The sequence below is a fragment of the Cotesia glomerata genome, linkage group LG1, assembly GCF_020080835.1.
Source record: "Cotesia glomerata isolate CgM1 linkage group LG1, MPM_Cglom_v2.3, whole genome shotgun sequence".
Taxonomy (NCBI): Eukaryota; Metazoa; Arthropoda; class Insecta; order Hymenoptera; family Braconidae; genus Cotesia; species Cotesia glomerata.
In genome coordinates, this window is record NC_058158.1 from 5,610,213 (window position 1) to 5,634,189 (window position 23,977).

General features: G+C 24.0%; 3 protein-coding genes across 20 annotated transcripts in view; 1 reads left to right on the forward strand and 2 right to left on the reverse strand.

Annotated features, from left to right (window-relative positions):
• LOC123272678 (syntaxin-1A) overlaps positions 1–12,467 on the forward strand; it is a 61,102-nt gene extending 48,635 nt beyond the window's left edge. For 3 of the 11 annotated variants that reach the window (XM_044739652.1, XM_044739714.1, XM_044739698.1), the window contains one exon: positions 7,905–8,516. In XM_044739652.1, the coding sequence (XP_044595587.1) occupies positions 7,905–7,982 (78 nt within the window). In that variant the 3' untranslated portion in view covers positions 7,983–8,516. Of the gene's footprint in view, positions 1–100; positions 212–3,693; positions 3,893–7,904; positions 8,517–11,131; positions 11,226–11,775 lie in introns of those variants that run through there. The other 8 variants (XM_044739659.1, XM_044739706.1, XM_044739643.1 and 5 more) reach the window with 6 other exon arrangements.
• A 6,281-nt stretch (positions 12,468–18,748) lies between these two features.
• On the reverse strand, positions 18,749–21,074 carry LOC123272721. 8 transcript variants are annotated; one of them, XR_006511153.1, is made up of 8 exons: positions 20,661–21,067; positions 20,476–20,541; positions 19,841–20,358; positions 19,633–19,755; positions 19,499–19,554; positions 19,325–19,403; positions 19,112–19,237; positions 18,749–19,003 (listed from the first exon to the last, which is right to left on the reverse strand). XR_006511153.1 is itself a non-coding variant. In XM_044739725.1 (3 exons), exons 1-3 carry the CDS (start codon positions 20,737–20,739, stop codon positions 20,149–20,151), a joined length of 378 nt encoding a protein of 125 aa, XP_044595660.1. In that variant the 5' UTR covers positions 20,740–21,074; the 3' UTR covers positions 19,949–20,148. The 8 variants fall into 8 exon arrangements, 3 of the variants coding, with proteins under 3 accessions (XP_044595660.1, XP_044595665.1, XP_044595664.1); XR_006511152.1 differs by having other exon boundaries at positions 19,841–20,395; XR_006511155.1 differs by having other exon boundaries at positions 19,841–20,178; positions 20,661–21,064.
• Positions 21,075–21,435: 361 nt separating this feature from the next.
• LOC123272669 lies at positions 21,436–23,652 on the reverse strand. Its single transcript, XM_044739612.1, has 7 exons — positions 23,441–23,652; positions 22,971–23,359; positions 22,658–22,780; positions 22,454–22,509; positions 22,300–22,378; positions 22,084–22,212; positions 21,436–21,802 (listed from the first exon to the last, which is right to left on the reverse strand). The coding sequence occupies exons 1-7, from the start codon at positions 23,535–23,537 to the stop codon at positions 21,587–21,589; spliced, it is 1,089 nt and encodes a 362-aa protein (XP_044595547.1). The 5' UTR covers positions 23,538–23,652; the 3' UTR covers positions 21,436–21,586.
• Positions 23,653–23,977: the final 325 nt, after the last annotated feature.

The following is a 23,977-nucleotide window of genomic DNA, read 5'->3' on the forward strand; positions in this document are numbered from 1 at the left end:
TTCTCTACGATCTTCCAACTAAAAATGAACCGTCCCAAAACTGATCCCCCAAATCGAAACAAAATCCATCCTGTCCTGGATCCTGTGCGCGCTTTGGCAGGGTGAGTTGGTGGACCGGATTGAATACTGCGTCACACAAACAGTTGACCACGTTGGTCAAGCTCATGGTCAGTTGAAGAAGGCCAAAGAATATCAGTCAAAGGCGCGCAAGGTAAACACTGCTGTTATTTATTAAATGACACTGATTCATTGTTTATATTAAATATTCTCGAGTATAAAGATATTGAGATATTAAGATAAATGTATAAATAATTGAATCGATCGATTTTTCTATACTACTCGACTACGTTATGCTGCAATCTTCTACTGCGCGTTCAATGTCTATATTATATATTATAACTTATAGCAATAACAGTGTCTTATAAACACATATCGTAAAACTAAAGATTATTCCCATCTCGTAGTGCCCTCACTTGTCCTATTTCCCGTCCGAGCTACTCAGCTGTGCTTTTCTCTCTTACTTCTTAAGAGTTAAACGATTGATCGACATTAAATGTCATAGAATTTTTAAACCTCATGCAGATACTCCCTTCAACCTTTCAGCTTTTATTATCTTATCTTTTAACTATTTAATAATTATTTTTTATTTTAAATACTTGTCGTTTTTATTTTTAATGAGTGTCTTTTTTTTTTTTTTTTTTTTTTTTTTAAGGCGCTTAAAAAATACATCGCCATGCTTGTAGATAATTTAAAATTTACTGTCTGAGGTGTGTATTAAAGATAGTAATAAAGATTTATGGTGTCATAAAGATGAAAAATATATTATGGCATACATGATAATATAATCTCTTGTAAAAGCAAATCAATCATCAATTTTATACACTATTAGTTTTGCAAATTTTTATTTATATTTAATTAAAAATTCAACTTAATTAAATTTGACACTATTTGAATTCATTACACACTATAATATCAAAGTTGAACTTTAATAACATTTTTCATGCCGTCAACTGACAAGTATTTAAAATTATAATTACGATAAAATATTATTTATGTTACTGGTGTTGTACAATACCCTTAAATGTTTTGTACCGAGTGTGTGTTAGAAAACTTTACTGTGGTAGACTCAAGTACTTGCAGCTATTAGTTATTAAAAATGTAATAACGGAGGCAAATAAATAAAATATAAATGCGGTAATTTTAAAAGTAGATAAATTTGAATTGAGAGTTACGAATAATAAAAGATAACAATTTGCAATAAAAAAAAGTGATATCTTAATGTAATGTCTTGCTTCTATAGAAATGAGATGTTACTGCTACGAAGTAAGTAATACAAGAGAAATATTACTTGCAAGCATTAGTGTCGTTAGACGCTCATTACTATATTTCTTACGCATACGTGCATGAATAGGTACTTTAACTGCTATTACAACTATTATTATTATTATTATTATTATTATTATTATTATTATTATTATTATTATTGTTGTTGTTGTTGTTGTTAATTTTTTTTTTAACTGTATGATCTTGAATGTTCAATGGTAGCTAACTTTACAAACATTCTATGATATTCAATGAAATATAATAAAAAAAATTAGGAAAACGGTTGACTCTAAAGGTCATCCCTGCAACTTCCCGCTAATTCTATAACTAAGCGCTCAATATTTCACTTATTTTATTTTTATATTATTTTGAGCTCTTCGAGCTTAAAAAGATAGCTGTTGTATGTTCGAGCTCGAAAGTCTGATACGAGTTTAATAGAACACTATTTTATAAATTTTCAAACTGCAATAACTTTTGAATGAATCAACCGATTTTTTCGCGGTTTACGGCATTCAAGATAGTTTTTTGTACTTTTTAAAGAATCTGAAAGCGTGAACTAGTCAGATTAGAATTTTTTTTCAATTTTTTTCTACAACGATATCTCACAAACGAATCAACCAATTTTGATAGGACTGGCGGCGATCGACGTGGTTTTTTTAATGTTAAGAGCTGATTAATTTTTGGAATCAGTCGGTAAAGCCGTTTAAAAGGTATTCCAAAAAAAACCACATTTGAAAAAAATTTTTTTTATCGTTTTTTTTGGATTTCTCAGAATCTACACGTCCAAACCGATGCACTGATAGAATGATTTAGTACAGAGTACTAAACTGATTTAGTAACAAAAGTTTAATTAATTTATTTGGGAGAAACAAATATTTTGTACCCATCAATATTATTTGTTACAGCTTAATAAATTATTTCTTTATATGAACAAAACCTTATTACATGGAAATAAATATTTAGTTCCACTAAATAATATTTAGTAACAGGTACTAAATATTTATTTAGCAAGTATTGTCGGTAGATGGCTATACTTTAATCCAATGTTTATGTGATACATAATCTATTCACTAACTTAGATTATTTTATTCAGCTCGATTTTGGGAGATTTATTAAACCTTTGAAAACACACATACTCCCAATAAATGTCTTCTATTTATGTCTCTTCTCAGTGGAATTTAGTTTACATTTTTTAATTTGTCTATTATTGATATGTTAAAAACTTGTTTGATTTTAAATTTTATAAATATCTCAAACAAAAAAATATAATTTAATGAGATTCTTTACTTTATAATACCTTATATTTTTACTTAAAATTATTTATTTTAATTATTTTTATTTATTTTAAGTTAAAAAGTTAGGTTACAAGCTAAAATTAGTTAAAAAATTAATTTCTTTGATACCAATAAACGATTTATTGAGTAGCAATAAATCATTTGTTAAATACTACTAAATATTTATTTGGTGAAACTAAATAGGCTTTAATAAATGATTTAGTACCTATTACTAAATATTTGGTAATGAAAGGTTTGTTACTAAATCATTTAGTATCTATTACTAAATCATTCAGTATCTGTTACTAAATCTTATTAAATAGAACTAAATCCTTCTATCAGTGTGGAACTCTTTAAAATGCCACTAGTTTGTTTCCAATCGGTCAAACCGTTCAAAAGTTATAAGCAGTTTACATACGGCCAAACTTACAGATACACACACACAAATTTTCAATTTTCTGATCGGGAAGTTAAAAAAACAAAATAATGAAATTTTACATAGAAAACATTTTTTATCCAATTAACATTTAAGAAAAAATAAAAAATTCATTTTTTTCTCTATGTTGCACAAAGACTTGGTCATTTTACAGCAACTGTTTTTCTTCTTTTTTTTTTTCGAGTGAAATTTATTAGTTAGTAAAAGTATTAAGTGCATCCTTGTTAATAAATTTCATAGTTTTTATTACATTTTTCTTTATTTATATTTCTACATATTTAACTATGAACTCCTACCACAAAAGCATGGAAACAATAATGCTCATTAAAACAATAATTTGAAATGTAGTATTTAAGAAAAAACAATTAATCTCTCTTTCAAATAAATTTTTTAAATTGTATGTTCAATTAGGAATGTTTTTCTAAACATACGCATGAGTAATTAAACAACAGATTACACAAACGCCGTTTTTAGATACACATTTTTTAAAAAATAATTTTTTTCCATTCCTCTCTCTCTCTTTTCTTTTTTTGATTATTAAATTTTTTTGTTTCTCTTCTGAGTAATTAATTAAAACAGGATTATTTTCATTAGTATGTGTGGTCATAAAATGGCCATGCATAAAACACACTAGACATAACTTGTCCTTTTTGTCCACAGAAAATGATCCTCATTATGATCTGCGTCGTTATTCTCGCCACCATACTAATCTCCGTTCTGCTGTCGTTCATTCCGATCTTTTAAGCTACCGAGTGGAGATATGAGTAAAAGAGAGAATGGAATGCGAAGAATTATTAACTCAAAATAATGTTAATAAATCTAATAATAATAATAACAATAATAATAATAATATTAATTACAATAACTAAAATTTAAATCATGATGCCGGTGACATAACAAATAGAAAAAAATTTTTTAAACTAATTAATTGAAATTTAGAATTGGCAAGCCTTCGGTGTTTTAGCATAGATTTCAAAAAAGTTTTAGATAAATCCGTCAATTGTTTAGAAGAGATTTAAAATTAGAAATTTTTTCTCACACTTATTTTGTGTGAAATTAACGATAGTTATTATTAATTTAAGTAAGTGTACTTTTCAACTATTCCAACAAATTAATTAATATCGAGTAGAAATAATTAGCCGCGTGATTTATAATTCCATTTCAAGCGTCACAAAAAAAAAAATGTTGACTTTTTGGGGAATTTTATTTAACAAGAATTCAAAAATTTATAATTGTCAACTTAAATTAAACAATACATCACCAAAAAAATTTTTGTGCCGCTTGGGACATTGTAAATGCACAATCGATTTAAATAATTATTCATTTATTTATTATTGTATAATTACAGTCTTAAAAATAGAAAACATTTTTTTTTATATTAAAATACATAATCTTATTAAAAAAAAAAAAAAAAAAAAAAAAAATTATCTACAAGAAATTTTGATAAGTTTTTTTTCATGAGTTAATTTGAAATAATATACAATTATTTTTGCATTTTAATTTACATTAACGTTTAAATTATAAATTTTAATCCAAAGTATATTTAACGGGATTTGTTAAATTTTTTTCTACTCAGAGTTTTTCTTAGATAATTAAATCTTTTATAAATTTATCAAGTATTTTAAATTAAAAAAATAAAAAAAAATATATTATTAAGGTAAGAAAATAAAATTCCGCAAAATTCTGTGTAGAATTGAGCAATTAAGATAATTTTTAGAACAATTTTCAACCGTGAAAGAAAATAATTTTTCTGAGCCTCACTTATATACATTTTACATACTAACAAAACTTATTAGCATAACACTTATTAATAAATCGCCAAAGTATATTATAAGTTTGTGAAATCTGACATAGTAATTTATCGTAGAGCAGACTAATTATTTATTGATGATTAATAATTAATAATTGTCTATTACTGTTATTTATTATTGATTGTTATCTTCGATCTATACATAGCTACTGAAACTAAATAGCAAATATATAAATAATGTTTCGAAAATTCTATCAGCTGTTGAAATAATTTATAAAAATTTATTTAAAATTATTTTTTTGTTATAAAAATAATCTGTCAATAATTTTTTATTAATTTTATCTAATTATTTGGAGTTTTATCCGTGAGTAGAACAATAATTAATTAAATCATTTAAATAAGAAAATAAAAAGGGCCTAATTAAAATCCAACTGATTTAACTAAACCGATTAATAATTTTTTGTTTTAATTGAAAAAATAATGAAGCTGCCGAGTGTTATAAGCAAATTGCAATACCGACTTTACATTAATGCTTTTATCACTAAATTCATTGAATTAAACCATTGTGTAATGTCTAATCATTCGTGAGTTTGCCTCGTCTCCTTCAATTGCCTTCTCTATTTTTAACAAAAATTATTATAAAAAAAATCAATATAAATCTAAATATTAAAGTAAAAAATGCCATTCGGCCTCACCCGAAATGGAAGGTAGATTTCATGTGATATGGGATTTTCTTTATTCGTGTTATTTAATTTGTTGAATAAAAAATGTTTATGTAATTTTTAAATTTTCAATCCGCTATAACTTTTAAACGAGTTAACCGATTATCACGTAGTTGACAACAGTCGATGCAGTTTTTTTGAATTCTATGATGAATTTCAAACCGTGAATTGATCAGATAAAAAATTTCGGAATTTGTTTAAAAAAAACGCTTTTTTCGATTTTTTTCGTCAACGATATCTCACAAACGAATCAAGCGATTTTGACCGGTCCGGCGGCGATCGACGTGGTTTTTTGATGTTAAGAGCTGATTAATTTTTGAAATCGGTCGGTAAAGCTGTTTAAAAGTCATTCTAAAAAAACGACATTTGAAAAAAAGTTTTCATTATTTTAAAATTTTTGAATGGCCCATAAAATTAATGAAAATCTTCATAAAGTATAAGTGTTATAGGTCAAATTGAAGGTAATATAATCAGCTTCACCATAAAGTTTCCAGAAATGAGCTCTTTTCTGTCAGTCAAAAGTTATTCACGGTTAAAGTTACAAAACTTGAAATTTTGAAAATTTTAAATGGCCGCCATTTCTAAACTAATTAACCGATTTTGCTCATTTTCGAACTCGACCTCGGTAATTACCCAAAAAATATGTGTACCAAGTTTCATCAAGATCGGTTGAAAACTTTTCGAGATATCCTAATGACAAGGCTGGTTATATTACATATATATACATACATATATAAATTTTTTAACCAATGGTGTTTTTGGAACTTATTTGACTAATTATGACATATGATAGCAAAATCAGGTGAAAATTCCACCATGAGGACTAATGCAATAGTTAGATTTCTAACAAAATCTACCTAAAAAGTAGAGACTAATCTAAGGATAACAATTATAATTATTGACAAAAATGTAGACGGACGAGGCGGACGATTTAAATTCCTGAGATATAAAAAATATAAAAAAATAAATAACTAGACTCCTTGAGTCCTTTGCTTGATTTATTTCCTGTATTTACTAAGTATCTTATTTAATATAACTCAAATAAACATTTAACAACTTTTTATTGTAATAACAATTGCGACCGTTACGATAATTAAGCGTATCATTTGTGTCGTTTTAGTGCAAGCTTATTAACAACAAGCAAATATAGTTAACCAAACATTTCTGTATTCAAAACAGTAACTAAAACAAGCTTTTAAACAAACTGTTTCGTGCTTCGAGAACTCGAATATTATATATAGGGAAAATCCTTAGTTAGAATCAGTTATTACATGTCTCAAAGTCTAAGTGAGACGCAGACGGGTATCGAGATTGCCTTATTCAACAAGTTTGTTAATTATTTATTAATCTAAATAAAGTTTGTAAATAAGGCCTTTCTACATTTATTTACTTAATTTAAATTTTTTTTTTTTTTTAATTAGAAGTTTTCTCGAAGTTCGTAACACTGGTGATCGGATATTTTCATTTCATTTTTTAATTTTTTTTTTTACACGGTCAAAAAATTTCAAACATTGTTATAAAAATTTGCAGTAGCTGATAATTACTTTTTTATTGAAAAGTCAATCATTAATAATTAATTATTGAGCTTAAATAAATAAAATTTTTTGTTTTACATTTAAAATGTTTAATCATGAGTTTTTAAAATAGCTACAAATAAATTTTCTACAAATTTATTGCAGGCGTAAAATAAAACTGGCATTTTAATTGCATACCGAAATTATTTTCGACTTGTCGATTTTTCATTGTTTTACTCATGCAAAGTCCCATAGCGAAGAGAAAATTACGATTTTTTTGTTATTGATTTGAATTTAGATTGAAATTCAGATTTTACTGTTTTATTGTCCGCTCAAATCACATATACTCGTCAATTGCTCGCGGTTTGATTACAAGGTTAAACTATCGATTTTGAACACGGTGAAACTCTTTGTTTCAACGGTTTGATTATTTTTATAAATAACTTTCAATAAAAAAACACGGCATTGCTATTTTTCTGATATTAAATATCCACTTTTTAAAATATTTAAAATTAATGTGTGTCCAATGTAAACTTGATATTTTAAACTCGGGAAGTAAAACTTCTCAACTTTATTCCATTTGGAAATAGTTTCACTGAATAATTTATTTTGACAAATAATTAACTATCAAGTGGCATATTAAGTTCAAAATTTGACTTAAAACAATGAAAAATTTATCGCAGTAAGAAATCTCACAGAAAAATAAGTAAAAAATTTAATTTAGAAAAAATGAAAGAAGTAAAGTGCTATTTTTATTTTATTACTAATGTGTCATTTTAAATAAATAATTACATTTAATTAAAAACTTATAGTTTGGAATTTTTTGACCGTGGTTCAAAATTAGTTTTTCTCAAGAAAATTTATTATTTATTTTTGTTTTTACAGAAAATGATCCTGATAATAGTTTGCCTGACAGTAGCGGTCATCATTTTAATTGTTATTTTAGTTGTTAGTTTAACGTAATAAGTAAGCCCTTCAAAAAAAAAAAAAAAATCTCACTAAAACAGTTAAACGTCACCACTCAAATAAATTTTTTTTCTATTCTAACTTTAATTCTAATTTTAATTGAACTAGAAATAAAATTATAACATTTTTAGCTCGGTACAGTAGTTATGGGTTAAAAGTTCTACGAGTGAAAATGAAGATGAAATGACGTAATAATAAAGTTGATTATAAATTCCAACCGCAAAGTTATCGTCTGTATAATTAAGTATTTAACTTTTAACAGTCCTTGTGATATTAATTGCAGTCTATTTGTAATTTAAAATGTATCACAAGCTGTTTCTACACTCAGACTTTACTTTATTTTACGTTCCCTCAACTGTATCTTTATATATTGTTTTATTTTATTTATTTAGTACTTTTATTCGAGTTTAGTCCTTCTTTTCGAGTTAAACTTGTCATAACTGATCGTTATGACAAGCAAACACGCTAGAGATCAACCTAATCCTCGTAAATCTACTCTTCTATTTTTCATCACGAATGTTTCCCTTTCTTTAAAAAAAAAAAATAAATAAATAAAATAAAATAAATGGCTTTAATATTCGTCTTTTTGTATCACGAAAAAAAAAAAATTGATTACGTTCTGACATCTTCATTTTCGTTGAAAAAAATTATTAATAAAATATACACATGGTAAATGTAATACGTAATATACACTATTATATTTATTTATTAAAAAAAAATTTTTTATTGAAATTTATTTAAAATGTAAATAAATTCGTAAATATTAAAGTCAAAAGAGAGAGAGAGAGAGAAAAAAAAAGAGAGTGAATTTGAAATAAATTGTATTGTATTGGTACTTACGGATGAAAGAATAATTGCGTGAATGGTTTGATGAAATAAAGCGATAATAAAATAAGTTAAATAAAATGATAAATTTAATAGAGATAATCCTCAATATACGTTAACAATTATCACGCAATACTCTACATAAATTTCAGCATTAATAATATAAAATATAAACTAGTGTAGCGTGAGAACACAAAAGAAAAATATTGATTGATAAAAACTGGCTTATGTGTTTTATGTAATAAACTAAAAGTAAACATGAATTTAGGATAATTCACATTGTACAGATATGTAAAACAATGAATTATTATTTCAACAAACGGTACTTGATTAAATATTTAATAGTTGCGATTGTATACAGTATACAGTAGTAAGTACGGGAATACATTTTATTAAACGGTGTTTGAATGGAGTTAGTTAAGGTTATGAGTGATTATAATGCTTGATTGTTACAAGGAAGCAAGGCAAATACTATTCAAGAACCTCAAGATTTTGTACATAGTTTCGTTGTATGCCTCCAAGATTTATCAGTAAGTATCCATTGGATATTTATGTTTATCCCTGCTCTTTATTATAACTTTATATTATTATCATTGTATTTTATTTGAGTAATTATTATTATTATTATTATTATTATTATTATTATTATTATTATTATTATTATTATTATTATTATTATTATCGATGTTGTAAAGTGAAAAGGATTTAATAATTGATTGTATTACGCATACTGCAATTTTGGTTTTTTATACTTGCACTGATAAAACTTGAATCAAGAGGGAAATTCTTGAACCAAAAGAATAATTTTGAAGGGTTTAATTGTCTTGAATCAAGATGAAAAATTATTAAACCAAGAAAAATGTATTAAACTAAGATTTTTTCCACTCAAATCAAGATAAAGTTCTTTAAAAATATTTACTTGATTCAAGTTAATATTTTGTCTGTGTACATTTAAAAAATGAAATGTTATCAATTTATTCTCTTTAAATTACGATTAAATTCTTCAAATTAAAATGAAAAATTCTTTTAAAATGCTACATTGATTATTTTAATTGAAAATAATAAAATTAAAATTACAATTATTGCATGAAATAATTTATCAACGACGGTTATCTGTGCTTTAGTTTAATTTTTCATCGTCTTTATTATTTTTTATTTCAATGTATACGTCATATTATTTATGTATACATTCGCTATAGTTATTATGATTTTAATTACGTACAAAATGCATGATGTGTTATTTTAATTGTTAAAAAATCTGTGTACCATAAAATTGTTTTGTAAAATTTAATTTTAACAGTTAATTTTTAAAAATAAAATTGGCAGGGCTTTAGAATTTTTTTTTTTTTTGTTTAAAATTCAATGCTGAGCTATTGTGCTATACATAAAAATATACATTGGAGCTTACGGCTTTGCATTACAATCGGATTTTAAAGTATAATATTTAAAAGAGATCCAGCGGAAACAGAATATCATATAAAATAATATTTCACGGTGCTCTATTTTGTGAAAAATTATTTTTTATAAAAATGTGCAATTAAATTTTATGGAAAAATCTTTGAAGAAAAAAAAATTTATTGTTAATTGTTTAAAACAATTACGCATTTAATTTTGTTATAATTAAGACAAATAAATAGCATTTATAAATAAAATATTATCAAAAATTTCAAATAAATAATTATGTAGAAAAAATATTAATATAAAATATGTAATGTGTATTTAGTAAATATGTGAATTGTCAATCATAAATATATTATACTTATATAATAATAACAATCAAAATTAATATACTGTATTTACTTAACAGCAGTCGAATACATCAAATACATATAGAAGATATATAGATATTATATATATATATATATATATATATATATATATATATATATGCTATATATATATATATATATATGAATGTAAATGTTGAATATTACATCTCGGACTTAATAAACATGGTATATGCGAGTGAACTAGGTGTTGACATTCAATTTCACGGCGACTGTTGCTGTGATTTATTTCAGGTGCTGCTGCCATTTGTAGATTTATGTGTAAGTGCTTTAGAATAGAGTAGCAGTGGACAGAGCGTCAATATGTTGAAAGAAAAAAAGACAATTTTTACAGGACGCGATCAATATGCCCATTACGTTCTGTAACAATTAATATTAAATGAAACTATCTTTTATATAAAACACACTGTTATTAGTCAATAAATTTATGTTATCAATAATTATTAGCACGTTTTATATTGATTATTATTTGTAATAATATATTGTTTATATTTATAATAATAATGTTTAAATGTCTGTTATTGCCGCGAGTAGAAGAAGATCATGATCATGATTTGTCTTGCTATTCTTGCCGTTATTGTTGCCACTACTATTGGTGGATACTTCGGACTGTGAACACCTAAACTAGGTAATTTTTTAATATTCATTTATTTATAAAAATGAGTAATTTTATTATTTTTAAATACCGCTGGATTTTTTTTTATAATTATTTATGGTTGCTTGATTCATTTTAAAAAAATGCTATCTCGATTTTAATATCTTCACTTTAAACCTGTAGAATATTGATGTTTATTTTTTGTATTATTTATCCGCTTCAATGGATATGAATTTCAATTTTTATTTCTTCTTTTTATGACTTTAATCATTTTACTCGTAACGTTGTCCTTTTATAAAGATCTGCATATTCCGTTTAGTAAAAAAACTCACTCTTTTTTTTGTTTAACAACAAGAAGATATTGTTTAATTTTCAATCATATTAAAGATTAAAATCAACAAAAAAAAGTTTTTTTTTTTTTTCTATTTCTTCTCTTCTTAATCGCAAAAAAATAATTAATTAATTTTGGTAAATTCATATTATGAAATACTTGCAAATTAAAAAATTCATCCTCTTTATAATAAAATTACTTGTAAGAAAAAAAAATAAGTCATTAGTAACTAATTATGATCAATAATTACAGGGAAGTTCACGAACAACGAGATCAAACGAAGAGCAACAAACGTCTGGTTAATCAAGTGCGCTTCGTTCGTTGTCAATACGTTGTATCACACTCATAACAATAATAATTATATTAATAATAAAAAATCGTCTGGCACGCCGATGAGTAACAATTCACTGCTACGATTTAAGTCATACAGCAAGGTGATCATTACACCTCATTACCATTATAATATTCATAACAGTAATAATAATAAAATTAATATAAATAATAATTATAACTATAATACTAATAATAGTGACATTATTCATACAATCATTATCAGTAGGTCATGACTATAAAAACCATTGCACCTTCATTAAGTCGAAAATCGCTGCCCGTAATTTTATTTTATTTAAAAAAAAATTTACAATTTTTTTATCGTCGAAACTTTTATTTAAAATAATAATAATCATGATTATTTTAATTGTTACCGCAGTATTCAATTGAATTAATTTAATTAACATTAATTGAAGTACTAATCAAGTATTCGAAAGCTGATTTAATTAAATTAAACAATAATCGACGTTAATGAGTTACGACACAGTGAAATAAACATAATTAGATTTTTATTATTATTATTATTACTATATATAAAAATGGTCCATCACTAAAAAATAATCATTTAGCTGTCGGTACTTGAGGCATAAGTTAATTGAAAATTAAAAACTAAATAAATCACTTAAGAGTATAGAAGAAATGAAAAGAGTATTTAAAATAACGAAATATTAGGAGAGCATTACTATGAGGCAGAATCACGTATCGTTAATAATTATTAATTTTAATTATAAATATAAATAAATGAAAAATGGAAAAAAAAATATTGTCGATTACATGAACGTAAAGTTAAATAGCAAATGATATTATGCATTTTGCTGCAGCAATAATAAGTATAATAGGTGTTACTGGAAGTATTTAAAGGTTAATAATTATTGTGGTAAATCTTACTATTAATTTTGTTTTAAATAAATAATAAATAAATAAATTTATCAATTTATACACTTGCGTTACATCTCACTTATGTATTGCGCGGTGTAATTATTAATATTTATTATTATTGAATCATATATGTATAGTTAGGCATCGCGATAATTAAATAATAATTGAGAATAATGAGATTACTATTATTGTTGTTATTATTATCATTATTGATTAATAATATTGATGATGATAATAATAATAATTGTAATTGACAGCCTATTGATTGATAATGATATAGCCAATAAAGTGTAATGTTAATAAAAATAAGTTAAATGTTTTATCGAGTACGAAAGTTGGCAAGTATATGCAGATTATAAATTGTTTAATTGGTATATATATATGTATATGGTAATTAATAATTCATTAATTACTTACACTTAAATTACTTATTATATATTGTACAGAACTCAATGTAATTGTAATTGTTAGTTTAGGTAGCTACGTTATCTATTACCTTCAGTAATTAAATTCAAAATATATTCAATAAATTTAAACTTTTAATCTCTGTCATGACTTACCGCTATTTGTTACGAGTGTTTGTATTTTTTTTTAATTATTATTTTGTTCTAAAGAAGAAAAATTGGGATGATATTTTATGTTTGTAGTTTTTCACCGCATTGTTTTTGTTAGATTGTTTATAACAAATAAATTATTATTTTATAAGCATATTGTAAAACTATTATATTATTTTTATTTTATTTAAACAATATTGTGGGGTATGGTGCATTTTATTGAAGTATTTTTTTATTTTAGTTTTTAATATTTTTTATAGTCATTTTTATTGTATATTATGTTCAACTGTAAATTTAATATTATTAATGTAAAGTTTTTTTGTAAATCAAATATTTTTTAAAGATTTATTTAGTATATTTTTTTTTATGTAAATTATTTTACGTAAAAATATGAAAGAAGAATATAAAACAGAAAAATTTGATGTAAATATGCACCATATCCGTACCTTAAATTGAAATTTATACAAAACTATCAAAGAAAAATTCAGAGATACAAATTTATAAAGGATTAAATTTTTTGTAAAAAATGTTGATATATTTTTAACAAAAAACCAATTTCAACGCGCTATAATCACAAGCTTAAAAAAGTTCAATCAACGATTAAAATTAAAATACTTTGACTGGAAGTATATTGCAAATTGGAGATTAAGTAAAAATATATTTTTTTTACAAAAATTTTAATCCTCTGTAATTAGTATCCATATACTTTTTTTCTTTCTATTAAAATTGAAAATACCCGGTACATGTATTATACAGATAAATTAACGATAAACAATTAAAATTGTGCGTCACTTACAGTTATTCCAATTAAAGCATACAAATATAGAATCTCATAAAATCTCATAAAATCATTAAACAGAGAAGGTGTGAATACAATGAAAATTATGCAATGATAATTATAAAACATCTCTGTAATGTAATTGTATGAAGAAGACAAAACAAAACATAAAGAATTTTATTGAAAAACGAGAATGGAAATTTTGAATTAAATGAAATTTAAGAATTATAAAACCTGAATTAATAATGACGAAGAACTTGATTAATAATAAATAATAAGGTGATTAATTCTGGTGAGAGTGTGTTACTATACAGAGTGCAGCGGTGATACTAATTGTGTTGAAGCAAGCAATTGCATAAGCTTTCTCGGTGTTCATTAAACTAAATAAGCTTACCTAAATAAATAAACTAAAAAAAAAATAATAATTAAAGTGGATAATGTATCTCTATATTAATGTTGTATAGGATCTGTCAAGGATAATTATTGAAAAAAATAAATATTTAAAAATAATTGCCTACAATATTTAATTTAACAGTTCAAGAGGATAAATCTCAATTTTTTTGTTTTATTTTTTTTAAATGGAATTTATTAAGTGAAAAATAAAAATTTATTCGCTTGTACGTAATTTTAAATAAATACAATATTTTAGATAGAGAGCACATTTATCTTAACTAACTATACAATCAATGATCATCATAATATAATTAATAAATATTATAATTATTTATTATTATTATTATTTTAATACTGTAAATTATTGAATGTAAAAAATGAATTAATCTATTGATTGAATAAAGTACACGATTGAGTATTTGAATTATTTACTTATTATCAATTATTATTTTTACTATTCATGCGAGTAATTAATTCGATATTTGTTTAATTAATGTACTTTATTCAATTATTGAAAGAGCAATTTTTCACTCTCTGAAACATTGATGTGTGTAATAATAATGAATTATAATAAAACTAGTCAGGCATAGAAATAATCATTAATAATTAAAGAAAAAATTGAAAAAAAAATTAGCGTAGCTTAGGCAATCTTCATTAAATAGGAATTGAGAGAAGAAAAACTTTATTTAAAATATTACTTTCTTATCAATTAGATTTAATAAGTAAAACAATAATGAATTATAAATATTAAATAATAATAATAATAAAATAATGTTATATTATATTTATTGATATTGATATATAATTAGAAGTGCACAATCGACTGTGTATTAACGAGTTTGGCCTAAACTTCATTCGTTGAGGTTGACTCTGCTCTAGTGCCATTGCCTTGTATTCAGTTTCATTATCCTCAGTATTTAGTTGTGCAGAATTTCACTTTATTTAATATAATATAATTACTATTCAAGCAGAACACTAATTGAATTAATTATTCATTACTCTGTGTATAGATAATTCAGTTAATGAAAATTTATAATCAAATATAATAATTTGAAAATTTTCTTCTGTAAAAAATCTTGTTTTATTAATTCGATTTTAAGTTTTATAATTACACCACAAAAAAATTTTAATTATATAAATATAAATATTGAAAACTTTAAAAGCGTTTATTCGATAATTTAAATTGAAAAAAAAAAAAAAAAATTGATTTTAAAAACGGGTACTTAGTGTACTTGGAAGATTGTCTTCCTAATATAATAATGTAAAAAACAAAATTTGGGTGAAAAAATATCAATTTGTAAAGATGTAATTGAGGCTTAAGTTACTGTAACAGTAATGTTTAATTATTAGTTAATAAAATTATCGAGGATAAATAATTTTAAAGAGCACAGCATTCAACCTCGACCTTTATTAAATAATTATCGTTGTTATTATTGATAATTAATTGCATTTAATTATATTATATTAATATGCATACAGAAATGTGCGATTTTTATTATTAAAAAAGAAAAGAAAAAACAAAATAAATGAATAGATAAACTTTTGATTATTGGATTAAATAATTAATTAGCATCGCTGAAACGCAACTCATCTGCATTTTTGTATATTTGAATAATGAAATTTATTTAAAAGATTAATAATTATTGGAATTTTATTAACGTGAAATGGGTTTAATAAATGAATATAAATTATAAATAATAAATGTGTATAATAAATAAATGAACAAAAAAATTACAATTAGTAAATTAAAGTGTGATAATTACAACACGACATTAAATAAACATCAAAAATGTAAATGGGTCGTGTCACAACTGTGCAATTATTAAAAGAAAAAAAAATTAATTAATTAATAACGAAACTAACAACATATTTTAAAGATCTATTTCAATATCCTTATGATCGTCAATTTCACTTTAAATTAAACTCAGTACGTATGAAAAAAGAAAATTAAAAAAAAAAAATAAACAATTTATTAATTAATTAAATTTACTAATTACGGGGGAAATAAATAAATAGAAAATGGTGAAGATAGCACTCGGCATTATTGCGACAAAGTGAGATTATTGATAATTAATAAAATAATAATAAAAAAAAAAATTTACTTAAATGTAGCAAATTATTAAATTTAAAAATAATAAACAACAAGCATTTTAAAATACGAGTACTTTTTATTGTAGGTTATTACTAGGAAGAAATGAATAATAATAAAAATTATAATGTATGAAAAAAAAAAAAAAAAACTAAATAAATCAATTGTGTTTTCTGCCTAAATAATTACGTGTCGTAAATTATGATTATTTATTATTAATTTTTTAAATATTAAGGAAAAATATTAATAAACAAGAAAAAATAAATAAAAGATCAATACAATACTGTACAAAGTTGGCAATAATATTAAGTACCTTCCATAATCATTACTTCGCTTTCAGCAACTGCATATCGAGCATATCAGAATAAAAGATATGACTTTGCTATCTACTAATTAATTAACTATCTTTATCTATAATAATTCAGCTTATTCTTAATCAGCAGGAAGATATATTAATAAAAAAAATTCCTGTCTAGGTGACAAGACTAAAAAAAGTATAAATCTACCGCATTGTTTAATCAGAGGCAACGCTTTGAGTATTTAATAAGCCTGCGTTAATATTAATATTAATTATAATTATAATTATCAAATAAATTACCACATGTTGAGTCAATGGGTGATGATTATGGTAGACAGTATGTGATTTTATTCTATTATTATTATCATTATAATTATTATTATATATAAATATATATTAAAACTGTGCCCTTTTTAAAATGTGTAACCTGCACAAAGAAGACGATAAAGAAGAACAAGTGCGTAGTTTATAAATTCAAAATTGCAAATAACAAGCTGAAGATATTAAATTTCTCTACCAAGTTATACTTAGATGTAGTTTATTTAAATGAACCATTACGACGATTAATTAAAAGTTTATGAAATATTAAGGATAGAAGTATTAAATTGTTTACGTATCAAACTGGCAGGCCTTTGGAGATACTATTGCTCATTTGTAACAATCATATCAATTTATGTAGCTTGAGATAAATTAACCTTCTGTAGCCTACTTTATAAAGTATCATCTATCATTTCTTCACTTATTATATGAGATAATTAAAACTTCGGTTTTTTTTTTTTTTTTTATGTAACCACCTGTAGAAATTATTCTTCTTTTTTTTAACATTTATTAATAATGATAAATCATAATTATTATTAATGATAAATGTTAAGAAGCTATTGCTGTGCTATATTTACTATACTATAAAAATACATAGTGAAGAATATACGCGCATAAAATAGCTTTCAATCAAACAATGTGAATAAAAACAATGAAATAATTGTGTAAAATAGAATTTATGATAAATATTATTACAGATAGTTGTATGTACTTAATTAGTTAACTGATTAATCATTTAAAATCCAAAAGTTGTGAGTAAAAACAAACAATAATTATCCTTAAAGCTGCCGGTCAGTTTGATCGTACACTTACCGGGTAGATCGTACACTTACCGTAAAAGATACGGCAAGCAAGTAAATAATTATTAATTATAAAGCAAAGGATTTAATGGCAAAAACAAAACCGAAACATTAATAAATAAATAAAATAAAATAAATCACTTGTTAATGTACAATTATATTCTTTTACGTTATAACTTACCACTATGAAATATATTCAGATAGTTCAGTGTATATTTTACATTATAATATAGTAGATATCTATTACGTTAATTTTATATTTATAATTCATTGATATATTATATTATATATATATATATATACATACATATGCATATATATTTAATAAAATAATAATATTAATATGTAAAATATCAGAATATTATAGCACTGATTACATTTTGAATGATAAATGAAAATTAAAATAAAAATTTAAAAAATACTTATTCATTTTTTTAATTATTATTACTTATTTTCCTGATTATTATTATTAAAAGTAATCACACATTTTTTTTTCATTATTTTAACAAGCTATTTATTCTAAACTATATTAATGTACAAATTTTGTCTTTTTTTTTCTCTAAAAAAATTCTAGATTTGTTAAAATAATTATTTTTTTACAATTTCTTGTCAATAAATTTTTAAAAATTAGACACACAAAATTGAAATTCGTCGACATGATTATTCATGATATAATTAATATCAAAAAAGATGATCAAATAATTAATAAAATTTCTAGTTTTATTAAAAATTATCAATTTTTAATGAAATTTAATTGTCTTATTGATTAATTGTTTAACTAACCAATAATGATAATAATAATTGTAGTTATTATTATTATAATAGAATCATGTAAACTTATTATGATAATTGATAAATGAGTCCAAAGAGATGATGAGGTCGGTTTTCTTCAATCAGTCCCAAATTATATTTCGGTTTTTTGTCATTTGGCTTTCCCAATGGTACTTTTTTAGGTCCATGGTTCTGTAAAAAGTGCGCCACTTCATTTGGTACCACGTGTGACATTACTAAACGACATCCTTTGACCACTATAGCGAACGGCTAGCGACAAAAAAAGAAAAATTTTTGTTATTAAAATTCTAGTAAATAAAAAAAAAAAAAATTATTTCAGTTGAAATTTATGACAAATTCAATTTTAATAATAAATACCACTATTTGTTCCAAGTTGTATGGAGTGAAAATATAACGTTCGTAGTATTTCATTATCAGTAATCTCAGCTTATTAATTGCAGATCTCTCAGCATACGGATGATATAGTAACACTACTGCGTCATTCTGTAAAATAAAAAAAAAAAGAAAAATAACTGAATTCTTCAATAAATTGAAAATAAAATTCGCTAATTTAAAAAAAAAAATAATCACGTCTAAACTATTGAGCCATCGTTGTTTAGGAATAAATTTGTACTCTCCTAATTGCGGGGCAATTGGACGGTAGTCACCACTGAAAAAATGATTTTAATATTTATTAATTGATAATTAAAATGTATTTATTTATTTAATTAACATTTTATTTATTTAATAATTTTGATCACTCACATAACAGGAATTAACTCGCTGTATTCTAATGTTTCATTCAAACAACGAGTTTTTGGCTAAAAAGAGATTGAGACATTGTTTTCATTCATTGTAAATAAAGGATTAAGTGTAAAAAATAAAAAAAAAAAAAATACCTGTACAACTGAAGCTGATGGATCACAGTACAAAGTCGAAGGACGATGGTTTGCTGGTATTTCAACATCAGCATTGCACTCTTAATCACCCTTAGAGCCGTCCCAATCAACTTCCAAGTTTTTCTGCAAACAAAATAATAAAAATAAATCTAAATAAATAAAACTAAAATTTATGATTCACAATAAATAAATTAATAAAAATAATTACTCTTCCATCATCACAACTTTTGTCTATTATCGGTTTAATCGGATTTTTTTCGAATTTTTGAGACTTTTCTTCCTCATTCGTAACTAAATTATTCAATTTTTATTTTTCTTTTTGTGTATCAATTTCTAATTGCTTCATGTAATTATTGTAGTTAGTATAATCGGGTTCTTCAAAAACAAATTCGGGAGATGCAGTAATCTGATAAGTGTCGCGTTTTGATATTGGAACGACGTCTTGTAAAGTTTTCCGATCATAAAAATTTCCAAAGTTTAATGAAGGCCTCCAATAATCATCGACGTAATCTATTATTATGTCTTTTCCCTCAGAATTTTTAAAATCTATCATATCTTGTAATTCTAAAATTTTATTAGTCTCAAAATTCTGTTTGTCGTAAAAATTTAATGGAAATTTAATCTCATTATTTGAATTTACTTTTTCATTAATACTGTCATCATTATTTGGCAAAGGTGGTATGTAGAAGTATTGCGTGTCTCCTTTGTTCAAGAATTTTAAGTCAGCTAGCGTGTATTCAAGAGACGTTAATAAATCTGGAAACTTTTCAATCTCATCAGTGAAAAACTCGGTGTTATAGCCGCTTAATGTCTCGTCAGCAGTTATTATTTCTTTTTTCGCACCATTTATAATTGTTATCATATGTTTTCCTCCTTGGGAGTAATTTACTTCATACTCATGGCCGTGACCTTTATGAAAAATTAGTTTTATAATTATTTAAACAATAAAATACTCTCATAATCACTAAACATAAATTTATTCAAAATATTTAAAGAAGAATATATGAGAAAATGTATAAAAAACTTACTGGAAAACGGAGGAAACCCAAAAATTAAATTTATGTTGATTATTACAAATAATAAACACATTAAATTAAGACTCTGCATCTTGAATTATGAAGTATTTAAGCACTAGATGAATTAATAGCTTGTGAGAAGACAGGAAGTAATTACTTGAAGAACTTGTCGTCGAATGTAGAACTGTCAACGCAAAGACTACAATTACCTATTCTAGCTTCTTAATTTTTGATAATCTGGGGGTAAGTCTAGGCTTTGATTGGTTCGATGCCCTTCTAAAAAGGTTTTGTTATTTGTTTACACATTAATTTTAAACTAAAAAATGTTTGAGAAACAATAAGAATTGTTTGCTAAATATCGTTGAGTATTAAATTAAATTTAAGAAGTTATTTCTTGGAATTTTTGTCATTTTATTGTCAGCTTACTTTTATTTCTTTTCTTGAAATAATAAATAAAATTTTTGTTATTTATCACTTACTTAATAGACTAATTACTTATTTAATTACTGGGTTAAAAATATAAAAATTGGTTTTAACGATTAATTTTATAATCAATTAATAATCGACTAAATTATATTATTTTCACTGGTCTTATAATATTTAAAAAATTTCATAGTTTGTTTACATATTTTACGGTGTTAAGATTAAATTTAATTTTTTTTTAATTTGCCAACTTACAAAACTTTCAGTATACTAAGTCTAGATAATTCTAGAATTGTAAAAATAATTTTTAAATATAATTAATCGTAAATGTATGTTATCATAGATATATTTAACATATTAAATAAAATATTTACATAAAAATAAAAGCTATCATAAAGTTTTAATGTTAATTAACTTAATGGAATATTAGCGGATAAGTTTGTAAATTAACGAACAATTATTGAGTTTTAGTAGTAATGACAATATAAATAATGTCGATGAACATTATTAAGCAATTACATCATTACTATACTAGAGTCTAATGGGCATAACTTGGAATCATTTTCATCTGATACTATTTTAGCTTTCTGTATTAATCCTTCATTAAATTCGCCATCTTTTGGAGTAGTTTCAGCTCCGTGAAGAGCTTTGGTGAGAATAAAATTTCTAACAATGTAAGGATTTATGGTTGACATTGTTAATCGACAACCCCACGTGACTAATGCGAAAGGCTGTAAAATAATTATTAAAATTAATTAATCATATTTTTTTTTTTTTTTTTTTTTTTTTCAATAAAAGTTCAATATATCTCTCACTAAATAATATCATCAGTATTTTTATTTTTACATATAAAAATTATATTTGTTGTCTTTAGTGAAATTTATTCACGAAGTTTGGTTAATGTATTTAAAAAATTTTAAATTAAAAAAATTGACGGTGTTTAGTTTTATAACGTGAATTTAAAGAATAAAAAATTAAAGAAACAATATTTTAAAAATAAACTAATACATACCCGCGCTTCATCTAATTCAGCATATGGTGTTATAATATGTCTTCGTAAACACTGAGTTACTAGTTTTCTTAATAAATTAATTTGATTTTTGTTGGCACATGGATGATAAAGCATTACGATTGCTCCATGCTGTAATAATAATGATCATTAATTTAATTTGTGATATTATTGATTAAAACAAAATAATAAAAACAGTAATATAAAAAAAAACCATACTTCAAGACTATGAAGCCATCGCTGCTTTGGTACAAATTTATATTCACCATAAACTGGCCAAACTGGACGATGGGTTCCACTTTAAAATTTCAATAATATAATTAATTAAATAGATGAATAATTAAATTATAAAATAAAATAAATAAATACATACTACATAGGAATTTTGTCATAATAATCTATAGATTCGTTCATACATGCATGACGAGCCTGAAATAATAAATTTTGATGTTCATGATTTATAACTTTGCTTTTATGATAAAAAAAAAAAAAAGATAAAATTAAAACCACGAGCTCGCATTTCCTGGAAATGATTCTCAGGAAACAGTAACTCTTATGATTAAAGTAATCTACTCACACTGTATAACTTGGGTATTTTCTCACAATACAATTCAGGGTGTATCTCATTACTAGGAATTATTTTTCTACTGAAACATGTGTAATTTATCGGTGAACCATCCCAGTCGACTTCCAGAAAATTCTGTAATTTATTTGTTTAATTAACTAATTAATTTAATAATAATTAAAGTTATTAACCCGTCAGGACATGGATGTTTTTTAGTGTCTCACTTGCACTGCAGCGACATTCATTATGTTAAATGTTGTTACGTGAAAAAAAATCTCATAGTCCATGTCCTGAAGGGTTAAAATAATAAAAATACGATAAATACTTTTCCGTCATCACATTTAGGAATTTTTCCCATTTGTATATTATGATCTAAAAGATGATTATTATCAGAATCAGCAACAGGAATCGGAATCACCTCGGAATATTTATCAGGCATCCATCTACCTGTCCAATTATCCAATTCGGGTTTCAGCGGACCATCCAAGTTTTTTATATTTTTGTTCTTGTCAGTGTTAGGACTAACTTTATCAGGCATCCATCTGCCAGTCCAATTATCCAGTTCATATTTCAGTGGATTGTCAACATTTCTTATATTATTTTTCTGGTATTCTGTCTTATCATTGCTATAATAAGGACGAGTGTTGATGTTGTCTTGCTCCAAAACATGATTTCTAAGACCTAATATGTCCTGTAAATTATTACTTTGTCTCTCTAGAAAAATTAGATTAAAAAATTAATTTACTAATGACAATTGTTTAATGATAATTTTTTAAATCATATAACAATACACACCGACAATATCATGATAATCAGAGTTGTATCCAAAAACAAAAAAATTGACATTTACACTGTTGTAAAATAATAATATAAAAATAAATTGACTGATCATTATTACTTGGTAAGTTAAATTGATTGAAAAAAATTATTTTTTAATATTACATGTGTTGTATTAAATATTAATCAACATGTTATACTAAAACATTCTTTTATATACGTAGATAGTATTTTTTAATGACGTGAATGTCCATTACATACATATATAGCTACATAATAGGAGCGTGTTTACATATGTACACGCATGCGTCTGGAGTACTTCTTGCGTAAATTAATGCGCAATAATTTAAAAATTATTTGTCGGGATTAAATAATTATAGTAAAATAAATAATTTATTTATTGATTAACTTGTATCAATAATTGACAGGGAAGATAATTTTCAACACCAGGTAATGATAATACTAAAGATGAAAATTAAGTTAGCCGACATTTAAAAATTAAAAAAATTTTTTTTATTGAAAAAATGACTACAAAAAAAAAAGAAAAAAAAATTG

Coding starts and splice junctions, on each gene's coding strand:
- LOC123272721 (XM_044739725.1), bottom strand. CDS start 20,739: ATGCAGAGTCTTAATTTAATGTGTTTATTATTTGTAATAATCAACATA. Junction 20,542..20,660: donor TGGGTTTCCTCCGTTTTCCA/GTAAGTTTTTTA, acceptor TTTTTCATAAAG/GTCACGGCCATGAGTATGAA. Junction 20,179..20,272: donor ATGACAGTATTAATGAAAAA/GTAAATTCAAAT, acceptor AAGATATGATAG/ATTTTAAAAATTCTGAGGGA.
- LOC123272669 (XM_044739612.1), bottom strand. CDS start 23,537: ATGATCAGTCAATTTATTTTTATATTATTATTTTACAACAGTGTAAAT. Junction 22,510..22,657: donor AAATACCCAAGTTATACAGT/GTGAGTAGATTA, acceptor TTATTATTTCAG/GCTCGTCATGCATGTATGAA. Junction 22,213..22,299: donor GATGGCTTCATAGTCTTGAA/GTATGGTTTTTT, acceptor TTATTATTACAG/CATGGAGCAATCGTAATGCT.